Genomic DNA, 13,418 nt, shown 5'->3' on the forward strand with positions numbered 1-13,418 from the left:
TCAAATGTCCCAAGTGATCTATTCCTACTACATTATTTTTTTTCTCAAATGTCCCAAGTGTTATGAGAATCAGATAAAGCCCTTCCACAGTTCCACTTGACTAAATAGAGTTTGTATGTGTGGTCTTCTATCAGATTCAGAGAGTACACTATCAGACAGGCTATTCCTACTACATTATTTTTTCCTCAAATGTCCCAAGTGTTATCAGAATAAGATAAATCTCTTCCACTTGACTTCTCAAATGTCCCAACTCCCAAGTGTTATCAGAATCAGATAAAGCCCTTGAGGGCCTTCGGAGCAATATTCCAAATTCAGATATTTAAGTCGAATTAAATTCCCGAAGGAATTTGGAAGCCTATGCAAACTCCGGCAGCGAGAGAGATTGAGGTGCTGGAGATTTGTTAAGAACCCAAAAGAATCAAGCAGCGACTTCATATCTGGGCATCTTAGGTGCAGGTATTGCAGTGAGGACAAATGACAGAATTCCTCTGGTAAAGTTTTGAGATGAATCAAATCTGACATACAAGTCAGCACAATCTTTTCATGTGCTTCATCCATCCAATGGACCTTGGGAACATTGAAAGAGGAGCATAAACATGTAGCTCCTGCAACTCCAGAGGTGCCTGCCACGCAATATTCATCTTTCAACAGTAAGAAAAATACAGAGATGATAGCCTTTATCTACAAAACCCTTCAAATGCATTCGAGAGCCTGTGCTAGTATAGCAATTGCAGCAACAATCTACCATAAATTAGGGTGGCAAAGTAAAAAAAGAGAATAAATACAAAATTGTCTTTAGCCCTAACCTGAGATTCTGCTTGCCACAGTTTTTTCAATTTGGTTCATACCACTTCTAAAACCCTTATATTCTTCATCGGAATCCAAGGAGGCAGGCAAGAGAAGGGACAGTTGTTCCAGCGTAGCCATATCAGGTTTGGTGACTCTACCCTCCTCAGTATGCTTTCTAAATGACGATCTTCAGTTGCAACAAGTTGTAACTTCCTGAAACGATATGGTTTAGGGTCGATCAACTTCCTCAGACAGTTTCCCAAAACCTCATCACACCAATTTTTGAACCATGTGACTTCTTCGTCTGATTCTGGTTCCCGAACGTGATAGAAATAACTGAGGACACGAACCATCCTAATTCCCCGCACCTCAGTTATTACCTGCAGATTCTTTACGAACAAACTGTCAAACAACAAATAAAGAAAACAGAGCAATGAGTTTTTCTCTTTCAAGCAACAAAAAACTAAAACAGAGCAACAGGTTAATGTTAGAATGATTCAAGTACTTACAGGCGATCTTTTAAGTACATATATTTGTAAATCTCGAATAGATTGACACTTTACCTCTATTTGCTTTAGAATCAAGTCCAGAAATGTTAGGCCATTTCGTACTTCAATGACGGATCTGCAGATTAAATCGAATAGCTTAAATTTTAAGTCAATTTCAAAGAATTGCCAATCATCGCAAGAAAGAAAGTTTGCCCATTTTTTAAGACTGCCACATATATTATGTTATAAATCAATATACATGCACATCAAGATTCAAGATGGGGACCCATCTACGAGCCAAAGGGCATGCACACCAAATCCCCCTTCGTACATAAGCAATGAAAGCTAGCATATCCACTCAAGATTGCCCTTTTTCTAACATCGTAACAAACTATGCCATAGAATAACCCCCCATTATTTCAGAGGTTTTTGAAGATGTAATTTGGCCTTCCAATTAGATTAAAGGATTTAAATACAAATTAAAATAGATAAAAGGAAAAGGCAAACTGCTTGAATTTTTTTGGTAGCTTTAACCAGAAAAGTCTCATAGAACAGTACTAAATTATATCACACAAAATTTCCATCACAATTAAATAGGTCTTACAGTAGGCCACAAAAACTGAGAATGTAATAGCAATCTTATATTTTGATGGAGCATCAAACGACAAGCCTAGCCTAGAAGTAGCAGGGAGTTTTTAAGAGGAAAATATACTTTCCTTGCATTGGTTTACAATCAAGTTGAAATGGAGGAGGAAAAATTAGCAAGTTCGTGAATTTTTTAGGTAGCTTTAACCAGCCAAGTCTCATAGAAGAGTGCTCAAGTATATCTCACACAAAATTTCCATCACAATTATGTAGGTCCTACATTAGGTTAAAAAACGGGAAATGTAATAGCCTTAGAGGAAAAGACTGGCCTAGTAGAATGGAGAGAATTCTACTTTCCATACATGAGTTTACAATCAAGTTAAAATCAAGGGGATTGCACTACCATAGATCCATCCTAACCCTAGATCTTAACCTCTCAGCACTATTTTACATATAAAGTCAACCTTTTTTATGCCAGCTAGCCTTTTTTAGGTGTTACACACAAAAGTAATGAACATCTCCCCCCAACCATGCTATAGAGCTTCTCTCTTGCCATAGTGTAAAAGATTTTGATCAACAAATTAAACAAGAAGAATAATGATCCTTCATGAGAATTCTGGAACAAGATCGAATGGATAATAGAGGGCTTGGGAAACCTTGAAGCAATATGCTTCAACCACAACAGAAGTGTTGGCATTATGTTCTCTGATATGGCTATATGTTACAGATTTTGTACTTGATGGCAACTCCCATGACAAGGCTCTCAATTTATTGAAAAATAAGAAGGACGCAGGAAGTCAGTTCAGAAGGTGCGTACCCACAGGTACACCTTGCAGGGACTGCATCCAGAGACGCAGGCCAGCCATTCAGGAGGTGCGTCCACGTAGTGCACACATTTCAAGGTAGAGAAAAGCTCACGTGGGGTTTTCTTGTGTTTTACTTTTGGTATCTAGCCGACGGTATTGTGTTATTATGGTGTCGGCTCGTGGTATTGTTCCATGATTTGAGGAGGAGCTTGCCTATATAAAGCAAAGGAGATAATTTGGTTTGAGTGCGTCTTTGGTTAAAATATCTTATGGGGTGAGATCTGGTCTAAATCTAAAAAGGCGAATCTTCTGAAAGACTAAGATCTCTTTGGCGCATGATCAGATCTGTAGATCTGACTGTTTGGGTTACACTTAAAGTCTTGAAATCATTCATACCCGAAGGTACGCAGGTTCAGTGAAAGGCAAGTGCGCCGGGACGCAGTGCAGTAAGACGAGACCTGCATGGGGACGCAGGGCAGAGTAAGATTCAGGTGCGTCCGGGACGCAGTACAGTAACTGGCGCACTGCGTGGGGACGCAGAGCATAATAAGGATCAGGTGCGTCTCTGAGCAAAAAGACGCGGCGCGATAGTATTTCTGGGTGCGTCCCTGCAGCAACAGGACGCAGTGCAGTTGAAGGAACAGTGCGTGGGCACGCAGCGCAACAGAAGGATCTCTGCGTGTGGACGCAGGGGAGCAGAAGGTTAACTGCGTCTGGTCGCAGGCCACAGAAGGGAAAACTGCGTCTCTATCTTAAGATGTTCTGTTAATTGAAATTCTCTGTTGATAAGGTGTTCTGGGTTAGTTCTGTTATTACTGATTAGATAACTGTAGTGGGCTGTAACTGTTATGTACTTGATGATCATTTGATGCTTTATGAAAAGAAGTAGGGGGTTGTAGCTCCCTTCCAGGAGAAGACTGGAAAACGAGAGAGAGTTGTAGCTCTCTGCAGGTTGCAGCCTGCGTACTGGTAAAGGACTGCACCAGTACAAAATCATTGTAAAAGGAGTTTCTAATTTGAAAGAAGATAGAGACATATTGTAGCAGGTGGTTTTCACCCACATTGGGTTTCCACCTTACATCTTGTGTTCTTTGGTGTGACTATCTGTTGTCTTTGTTCATACTCATTATTTTATGGTACTGACATGCAAATATAATTCAAAAATCAAATAAGGAAGATTTATTAAATTGCTAGATAATACTGATTCGCCCCCCCTCTCAGTATTATTTCCAACAATTGGTATCAGAGCAGGTCCTTCAGAGAAGCTTGATCGCTTGAAGGTAGATCATTCATCATGAGCAACTACGAGAGAGAAGCATCAATCAGGCCACCGGTTTTTGATGGGACAAAATTCAATTATTGGAAGGTAAGAGTTACTGCATATCTTCAATCTCTTGGTACAGAAGTTTGGGACATTGTTGAAACAGGCTACGCTTTTCCTTCAGCTACTCCTACAGATCCAGTTGAGAAAAAGAAGTATGAAACAAATGCAAAAGCAGTCAGTACTCTGTTAGGATGTATATCCCAAACGGAATTCATGAAGGTAATGCACTACAAATCCACAAAAGAGATATGGGACAAAATTGTCACAAGCTATGAAGGAGATGAACAGGTAAAGCGTGCTAAACTTCAAACTCTCAGGATTCAGTATGAGACTCTCAAGATGTATAATGATGAAAGTGTGGATAACTATTTTCTTCGGGTAGATGAGATTGTTAATTGTATGAAAAATTTGGGTGAAGAAATAAGAGAGGCTATAGTGGTTGAAAAGGTTATAAGATCATTGTCCCCCAAGTTTGAATCTAAAGTATCTGCTATAGAAGAAAAGGAAAATCTACGAATTCTCACTATGTCTCAGCTACATGGAATTCTAACTGCTTATGAAATGAGAAAGGGAGGTCCATCAGACAGAAGAGAAGCTGCTTTCAAGGCATCAGGTAAAGAAGATTATTATGAAGCAATCCACGTCCCAGAAGAAGAGGAAGAAGAATCAAATTTTGTCAGAAAACTTCAAAGAGGTTCTGGAAGATTCAGAGGTAATTTACCTTTTAAATGCTTTGCTTGTGGAAGAGTAGGTCATTATGCTGCAAAATGTCCTTATAAGGATAAAGGAAAGGAGCCTTCTAGATGGAACAAGAAACAAAGTGCAAATAAGAAAAGCTACTACACCCATGAAGAGAGTGATGGTCTATCGAACAGTGATGAAGATGAACGAGGTAATGAATATAAGTTGTTAATGGCATTTCAGATGATGATTATATGGATGCTATAGATGTGGATAACCTTTATGATGAAATTACTAGACTCAAGAGATGTATAGAAGAAAAGAATGTGATCATTGATACTTTACAATTTCAAATTGATGAAAAGGAAAAACATCTTGAAAAACTAGAAGGAGAAATTGTTGGTCTTAGAAAAGAGATTGAGAAAACAAAAACTATTAATCTTAAGTTTGTCAAAGGATCTGAAACTTTGGATAAGATTATCAATGTGCAGCGGTCTCCTCTAAACAAGACAGGTCTGGGCTACAATGGAGAAACCTCTCAAGCATCCACCTCTAAGAGTTATCTTGATGCATCAAGAAGAAATGAGCAAAAGAACAATGAAGATCATCAGGTAAAGCAGGGACGAATTACAAACAGAAACTATCAGGGGCAATCCATCTTAAGGGTGAACCAGCCACAGGTAAAATCTTCTCAATTTGGTTCAAGAATAGATGAAAATAGAAATTACAATCAGTTGGCTGGTAGATTCGATAACCGCAGAAGTTTCTTCAATGGACAATGCTTTTCTTTTCATAACTTTGGTCACAAAGCAGCTCAATGTGTTGCATATAAAACAATCATGACTAAGGAAGCTCAAAAACAAAGAAGTATGACAGGGATTACAAAAAGGACCTATAACAACTTTTCGGTTCTTGAAAATGAAGTTTAATGTTCTATTTGCAATAATTTTGGGCATGAAGACTCTGAATGCATGAGCAGGTTTCAGCAGAAAAAGGAACAAGCCTCAAGCACCAAAACATGGAGAATAAAGGAACCTCAAATAGAAAGATGCGGGATAGCTTTTTATGCAGAGGGACAGGAAAATATATGGTACATTGACAGTGGATGTTCGAAGCATATGACAGGTGATAAAGAAAAACTTGAATCTTATTCTGCTTTAGAAAAGGGAAAGAAAGTCTCTTTTGGAAATGATACTCCTGCAACTATAAAAGGAAAAGGCATTGCTCAGTTAAAAGAAAAGGTCAAGGCTGGAAATGTTTTGTATGTTGATGGATTGAAGCATAATCTTCTAAGTGTCAGCCAGATGTGTGATCAAAGAACCGAGGTTATATTCAGATCAAATGGATGTCTTGTTCGTGATCTTGATATAGGAAAAACAGTGCTCAAAGGCAAAAGAACTCCAAATAATCTGTACATATTTGAAGAAGGACAAAAACAATGCTATCTGAGTAAGGATGAAGAACATTGGTTATGACATCGAAGGTTGGGACATCTAAGCTTTTCACAAATAAGGAAAGCATGCAAATATCAGGCAGTTCGCGATCTTCCAGATATCAGAATTCCTGACAACACCATATGCAAATCATGTCAGTTTGGAAAACAAACCAGAACTAACTTTCCAGAGAAAGAAGGATCAGCTAGCATGCCTCTTGAGCTAGTACATACAGATACATGCGGTCCCTTCAGAAAAAGAACACCTCGAGGAGAAGAATACTTGATATTATTCATTGACGATTTCTCCAAGTTTGTCTGGTTAGGACTTATGAAGCACAAAGATGAAGCATTCGAAAAATTCAAATCCTTCAAAGCCTTGGTGGAAAATGAATCAGGTCACAAAATTAAGTGCCTCAGATCCGACAGAGGTGGGGAATTTACGTCAAATGAATTTTTCGATTTCTGTGAAGAACATGGGATAAGAAGAGAATTCTCTACCGCAAGAACTCCCCAGCAAAATGGAGTTGTGGAAAGAATGAACAGAACAATCCAACAAATGGCTCGTGCTATGCTTGATGAATCAGGAACTCCCGCTACTTTCTGGGGTGAAGCTGCACATGCTGTGGTTGTTATTCTCAACAAAACGAATGTCCGGGTGAACATCACTCAAACTCCTCATGAGCTTTGGAATGGTAGGACTCCTTCGGTAAAGCACTTCAAAATCTTTGGGAGCAAATGCTATATCAAGAATACTGATGAGCAGCTTGGCAAACTTGAACCTAGAGCAGATGAAGGCATTCTTCTTGGTTATTCTCCATATAGCAAAGCATACAAATGCTACAATAAAAGACTTGGCAGAATTGTTGACAGCATTGATGTAGTGGTTGATGAGAAGGGATACATTCCTAGGCAAGTACATCGTGAAGACATCGAAGAAGATGAAGGCTACCCTCAAAGACAGAATGATGAAGAAGAAGAATCTCAAGAAGAACCTCAAGAAGAACCAGAGGAGCAGACAAGAATAGAAGAGAAAACCCCATCCAGATATGTTCAGAAGAATCATCCAGAATCTCAGATTGTGGGGCAGAAAGAAGCAGGTGTACAAACAAGAAGAACAGTTGCAGAAGCCTCAAGCTATTTGGCATTACTCTCCTCTACTGAACCACAAAATGTGAAAGAAGCATGCAAAGATGAATGTTGGGTGAAAGCAATGGATGAAGAACTTGAGCAAATCGAAAAGAACAACACTTGGGAGCTGGTTCCTAGACCAAAGGATAAGAATGTTATCGAAACAAAATGGGTCTTCAAAAATAAATTGAATGAAAATGGAGAAGTAATTAGAAACAAAGCCAGACTTGTTTGTAAAGGGTATGCGCAGCAAGAAGGAATAGACTTTGAAGAAACCTTTGCTCATGTTGCAAGACTTGAGGCCATCCGAATGTTCCTTGCTCTCTCAAGTTTTCAAAACTTCAAAGTATTTCAAATGGACGTGAAATCAACCTTTCTGAATGGAGACTTGGAAGAAGAAGTGTACATTGAACAGCCAGATGGGTTCATTCTTGGAAATTATCCAAATCTTGTATGCAGATTGAAAAAGGCTCTCTATGGTCTCAAACAAGCTCCAAGGGCTTGGTACTACCGTTTGGAAAAATATCTTCATCAACAAGGTTTTTCAAAAGGTTCAGCAGACAGCAATCTTTATATAAAAGTTGAAAATGACAAATTGCTAATACTTGTTGTGTATGTAGATGACATTATTTTTGGCAACAATGAAGAAGCTATGAGTCAAAGCTTTGCCTCGGTCATGCAGAAAGAATTTGAAATGTCCTTGCTAGGAGAACTGACATATTTCCTTGGTTTGCAAATCCAACAAAAAGAAGGAGGAATCTTTTTATCTCAAACCAAGTATCTCAAACAGATTTTGAAGAAATATGGCATGGAAGATGCAAAACCAGTATGTACACCCATGGTCACAGGATGTAGTCTCAGTGCAAATGATGAATCTGCAGCAGTACATCAACCAACCTACAGATCTATGATTGGAAGTTTACTATATTTGACAGGTACCCGACCGGACATCATGCATGCAGTTGGAATAGTTGGAAGATTTTAGGCAAATCCGAAGGAGACTCATCTTCAGGCAGTGAAGAGAATTTTCAAATATCTTCAAGGGACTCAAAATTATAGCTTATGGTATCCTAGAGATACAGATCTTACTCTTCATGCTTATACAGATGCAGATTGGGCCGGAAGCGTGGATGACAGGAAAAGCACAAGCGGTGGTGCGTTCTTTATGGGTTCCAGACTGGTATCTTGGTTCAGCAAGAAACAGAGTTCGATTGCCTTGTCTACAACTGAAGCGGAATATGTTGCTGCTGCATCTTGTTGCACCCAACTTCTTTGGATGATGCAGACTTTGCAGGATTTTCAAATCACTTGTACACCACCTATCCCCATCTTATGTTATAACACAAGTGCAATCAGCATCTCAAAGAATCCGGTTATGCATTCAAAAACCAAGCACATACCAATCAAGTATCATTTTCTCCGGGAACAAGTGCTTGAACAGAAGGTCAAATTGGAGTATGTTCCTTCTAAGGAACAAGTTGCTAATATTCTCACCAAACCATTGCCCAGGGACACTTTTGAATACCTCAGGCAAAAGCTGGGGGTTGTTGATGCATCATCTTATTGTTGAATCTTTTCTGATTGATGGTACAGGTTCAGGGGGAGCATATAATGCATTGTTGGCATTATGGAGGATGGTCAGAAGGAGATCTTGGAAATTGCTGCAATATGTCTCTATCTCTTTCATGGTGGATTATGGTTCTTTGTTGCAGATCTGGTTCATATTCAGGGGGAGCATGACCTTAGGGGGAGCATACCCCTTTGCCCTTGATGTCAAAGGGGGAGAATGAAGCTGAAGATTGTAAGGTTGCCATCAAGTCCAAAGGGGGAGATTGTTGGCATTATGTTCTCTGGTATGGCTATATGTTACAGATGTTGTACTTGATGGCAACTCCCATGACAAGGCTCTCAATTTATTGAAAAATAAGAAGGACGCAGTAAGTCAGTTCAGAAGGTGCGTACCCGCAGGTACACCTTGCAGGGACCGCGTCCAGAGACGCAGGCCAGCCATTCAGGAGATGCGTCCACGCAGTGCACACATTTCAAGGCAGAGAAAATCTCACGTGGGGGTTTCTTGTGTTTTACTTTTGGTACCTAGCCGACGGTATTGTGTTATTATGGTGTCGGCTCGTGGTATTGTTCCATGATTTGAGGAGGAGCTTGCCTATATAAAGCAAAGGAGATCATTTGGTTTGAGTGCGTCTTTGGTTAAAATATCTTATGGGGTGAGATCTGGTCTAAATCTAAAAAGGCGAATCTTCTGAAGGACTAAGATCTCTTTGGCGCATGATCAGATCTGTAGATCTGACTATTTGGGTTACATTTAAAGTCTTGAAATCATTCATACCCGAAGGTACGCAGGTTCAGTGAAAGGCAAGTGCGCCGGGACGCAGTGCAGTAAGACGAGACCTGCGTGGGGACGCAGGGCAGAGTAAGATTTAGGTGCGTCCGGGACGCAGTACAGTAACTGGCGCACTGTGTGGGGACGCGGAGCATAATAAGGATCAGGTGCGTCTCTGAGCAAAAAGACGCGGCGCGATAGTATTTCTGGGTGCGTCCCTGCAGCAACAGGACGCAGTGCAGTTGAAGGAACAGTGCGTGGGCACGCAGCCCAGCAGAAGGATCTCTGCATGTGGACGCAGGGGAGCAGAAGGTTAACTGCGTCTGGTCGCAGGCCACAGAAGGGAAAACTGCGTCTCTGTCTTAAGATGTTCTGTTAATTGAAATTCTCTGTTGATAAGGTGTTCTGGGTTAGTTCTGTTATTACTGATCAGATAACTGTAGTGGACTGTAACTGTTATGTACTTGATGATCATTTGATGCTTTATGAAAAGAAGTAGGGGGTTGTAGTTCCCTTCCAGGAGAAGACTGGAAAACGAGAGAGAGTTGTAGCTCTCTGCAGGTTGCAGCCTGCGTACTGGTAAAGGACTGCACCAGTACAAAATCATTGTAAAATGAGTTTCTAATTTGAAAGAAGATAGAGACATATTGCAGCAGGTGGTTTTCACCCACATTGGGTTTCCACCTTACATCTTGTGTTCTTTGGTGTGACTATCTGTTGTCTTTGTTCATACTCATTATTTTATGGTACTGACATGCAAAAATAATTCAAAAATCAAATAAGGAAGATTTATTAAATTGCTAGATAATACTGATTCACCCCCCCTCTCAGTATTATTTCCAACAAGAAGATCTGCCAATCAAGTAGCCAATTGGCTGGCAAACAGGGCAGTATCAACTACAAAAGGCAATCAAGTTTTTGAATATTGAGGCCATTATAAAAGATCATGGTCTATGATCTCAAATATTTGGAATAGGAACAGAGGCAATAGAGATTTCCCATTACGTACAACTCAAGTGGATCAATCTCGAAAGAATGATAAATCAGGGGCTGTGATGAAGGACGTAACCCAGAAAGAAGCTCAATGAATATAGAGGCAGACCAAAGATAATCAGCATTCTATACTGCAAACACCTATCTGTGGATATTAGCCTTGTTGACCATTTTCAATAAGGGATCAGACATCTGTCCCCAATTCTTGTGATACAAGACACTGGTTCAACAAATTCATGGATTTCTCGGAGAGGAGGTAGAACTTCTAATCCAAGCAGCTTTGCAGGTCAACGTGAAAGAATTTAAAATGCGAAGGTATATTCAGTCGTGCAGAGGAACTTCAAGCAATCCAGGTAAATTGAAACATAGATTTTATAACCTGGTGCAGAGGAACTTCAAGCAAGCCAGGTAAATTGAAACATAGATTTTATAACCTGGATTAGATTATGGCGAATAGTCTATCAAGCATAAGGCCTAAACTGGTTGAACTAGTTGATATTTGCGAATGGATTGAAAGGAACTCTTTACATAATGTGCTATGGAACTCCGACAACCTGAGGGAGAAAGCCATAAATCAAGGTCATCAGATGAAGCTCAGCCTCCACTGCAGTGATGACTGCAGTCACATCACTGTAAGACCCTACAGCCTGCAAGGTAGATTCTGGATCTACTCTGCTATGTTCCATAGAAGTCTCAATTGAATTTTTCGATCTATATATTATAGTTTCTGTTTAATTTTGCATATTGTTATTAACTAAACTGTTAGAGGTTCGTATGTCTGGAAAACATACCCAGAGGCAATTTCAAATGACTGAAGCAGATATCAAACTATATATGCCTATCAAAATCCGCCCAGTTAGTATCGGTGGCATGTTAAATGCAAATTATGTGTCTACAGTGGTGGGCCTGCTTTATGTATTACTGGTAACAATCAATAGGAGGCAAACAAGATCGAAACAGAGAATCGAGTTTGACGAATTTGCACATTGAAGAGTATGGAATATATGTCTGTTAGAAACACTTACTTGGGCCCAGTACAACCCATGGTTGTTCCCAAACCGCCATTAAGCTTTAACACAACAAGCTTGTCCAAGAGTTCCTTGGTTTCCGATGGATCTGCAAATTTCATAAGAAACTATTTTTAATGCAGATCCAAATTAAATATCCAGATATGCTAAACACAAATATCCAATCTAGAAATTTGAGACGCCAACATTTAATTGAGAAATATCCAATATATGCATTGTTTGATAACAGATCACAGACCTTCTCCCAAAGCTGCCAACGTATCGTAGGGAACCACGACCTCGTCAGTCGGGGTCTTGATTTTTTCCCATTCAATCTTCTCTTCTTCGCCGCTGCATCCATCAAATTCCAAAAAATATTAACGGTTAGTCGAAGCGGCAGGTCATGGCGTCGAACCCCGGGAGCAGACAAACAGACAATTAGATTTACGGGACCGTAAATTAAATGAATAACCAAGGTCTGCGAATATAAGCTGAGAAATATTCACTCAGTATTCGAAATCCGTAAAGATGCAATGGCGAGTCGTTAGCTGTTAGTCACCTGAGGTAGCGAGAAACCAGTCGCACAAACCCTTCCTTCTCATTATCACTGCAAGCATTAAGTATCCATTACATGGTGACATATCTTTAAATGGAATTTAAAGGTGGCGGATCTTTAAATAAAAGAAACAGAGAATTTTACTGTGAATACTTACCTGATTTGGTTCAGCTTCGTGACCTCGGCTTGAAGCTTAGGGATCCGATCGGTTTTGCCTACGGGTGAAGCAACTACTGGTGCGACAGCCATTTTCAATATTCGAAATCCGTAAAGATGCAATGGTGAGTCGTTAGCTGTTAGTCACCTGAGGTAGCGAGAAACCAGTCGCACAAACCCTTCCTTCTCATTATCACTGCAAGCATTAAGTATCCATTACACGGTGACATATCTTTAAATGGAATTTAAAGGCGGCGGATCTTTAAATGAAAGCAACAGAGAATTTTACTGTTAATACTTACCTGATCTGGTTCAGCTTCGTGACCTCGGCTTGAAGCTTAGGGATCCGATCGGTTTCGCCTGCGGGTGAAGCAACTACTGGTGCGGCAGCCATTTTCGGTCGTGATAGAAAGAGGCACGCAGAAGGCAAATGAGGTGAGAATGCGGTTAGGGGTAAGGTGGTTATGGCCATAACTAACCCACGCTGATGAGAAACCCGGAAGACCATAACAGAAATGCCTACCATTTCGCTGAATGCCCGCTGAATGTTTACGCCAGGTGTCAACATTAGAAACAAAAGGACGACGAAATTCTCTTTCAAAGGAAGGCCTATCAGCCTAAACATCATTAAAAAAATGATAAATAATTACAAAAAGAAAAAAAACAATTAAAATAAATTATAATATTTAAATTAAAATATATATATATTATAAAATTTAAATTAAAAAAATAAATAAATTAAAAAAAAATTAATTAATTAATATATATATATATATATATATATATATATATATATATATATATATATATATATATATATTAAAAAATTAAAAATAAAAACATTGAAAAAAAGCAATTAAAAATAAGTAAATAAGAAATAAAAAAAATAAAATAAAAAATCCCAACCCTCCCCCCGTGAACTCGTCCCCTCCCCCTCCCTCCGCCGAGGGTGAGGAAGGGAGGTGGGTGAGGTAGTGAGGGCGATTGGGCAATGAGGTCAAGGGTAGGGGGAGTGCGAGGGGAGAAGGGAGGTTTTTTCTTTTTTAATTTGATTTTTTTTAATTTGTTTTATTTTTAATTTATTTTTATTGCTTTTTTTATTTTGTTTATTTTTAATTTATTATTTTTT

At 39.4% G+C, this 13,418-nt stretch overlaps 2 protein-coding genes across 3 annotated transcripts; both read right to left on the bottom strand.

Annotated features, from left to right (window-relative positions):
- Positions 1 to 201: 201 nt before the first annotated feature.
- On the bottom strand, positions 202 to 1,166 carry LOC149140519 (uncharacterized). The gene is made up of 2 exons (XM_089447754.1): positions 807 to 1,166; positions 202 to 623 (listed from the first exon to the last, which is right to left on the bottom strand). Exons 1-2 carry the CDS (start codon positions 925 to 927, stop codon positions 238 to 240), a joined length of 507 nt encoding a protein of 168 aa, XP_089303880.1. The 5' UTR covers positions 928 to 1,166; the 3' UTR covers positions 202 to 237.
- A 66-nt stretch (positions 1,167 to 1,232) lies between these two features.
- LOC149140520 (UTP--glucose-1-phosphate uridylyltransferase-like) lies at positions 1,233 to 12,828 on the bottom strand. 2 transcript variants are annotated; one of them, XM_089447753.1, is made up of 5 exons: positions 12,592 to 12,828; positions 12,438 to 12,485; positions 11,837 to 11,928; positions 11,596 to 11,686; positions 1,233 to 1,413 (listed from the first exon to the last, which is right to left on the bottom strand). In XM_089447753.1, the coding sequence occupies exons 1-5, from the start codon at positions 12,813 to 12,815 to the stop codon at positions 1,287 to 1,289; spliced, it is 582 nt and encodes a 193-aa protein (XP_089303879.1). In that variant the 5' UTR covers positions 12,816 to 12,828; the 3' UTR covers positions 1,233 to 1,286. The 2 variants fall into 2 exon arrangements, with proteins under 2 accessions (XP_089303879.1, XP_089303878.1); XM_089447752.1 differs by lacking the exon at positions 12,438 to 12,485 and adding an exon at positions 12,137 to 12,184 and having other exon boundaries at positions 1,238 to 1,413; positions 12,592 to 12,823.
- Positions 12,829 to 13,418: the final 590 nt, after the last annotated feature.

The sequence above is a fragment of the Pinus tabuliformis genome, chromosome X, assembly GCF_031772625.1.
Source record: "Pinus tabuliformis cultivar Carrire ecotype Pingquan chromosome X, CPIR1, whole genome shotgun sequence".
Classification (NCBI taxonomy): Eukaryota; Viridiplantae; Streptophyta; class Pinopsida; order Pinales; family Pinaceae; genus Pinus; species Pinus tabuliformis.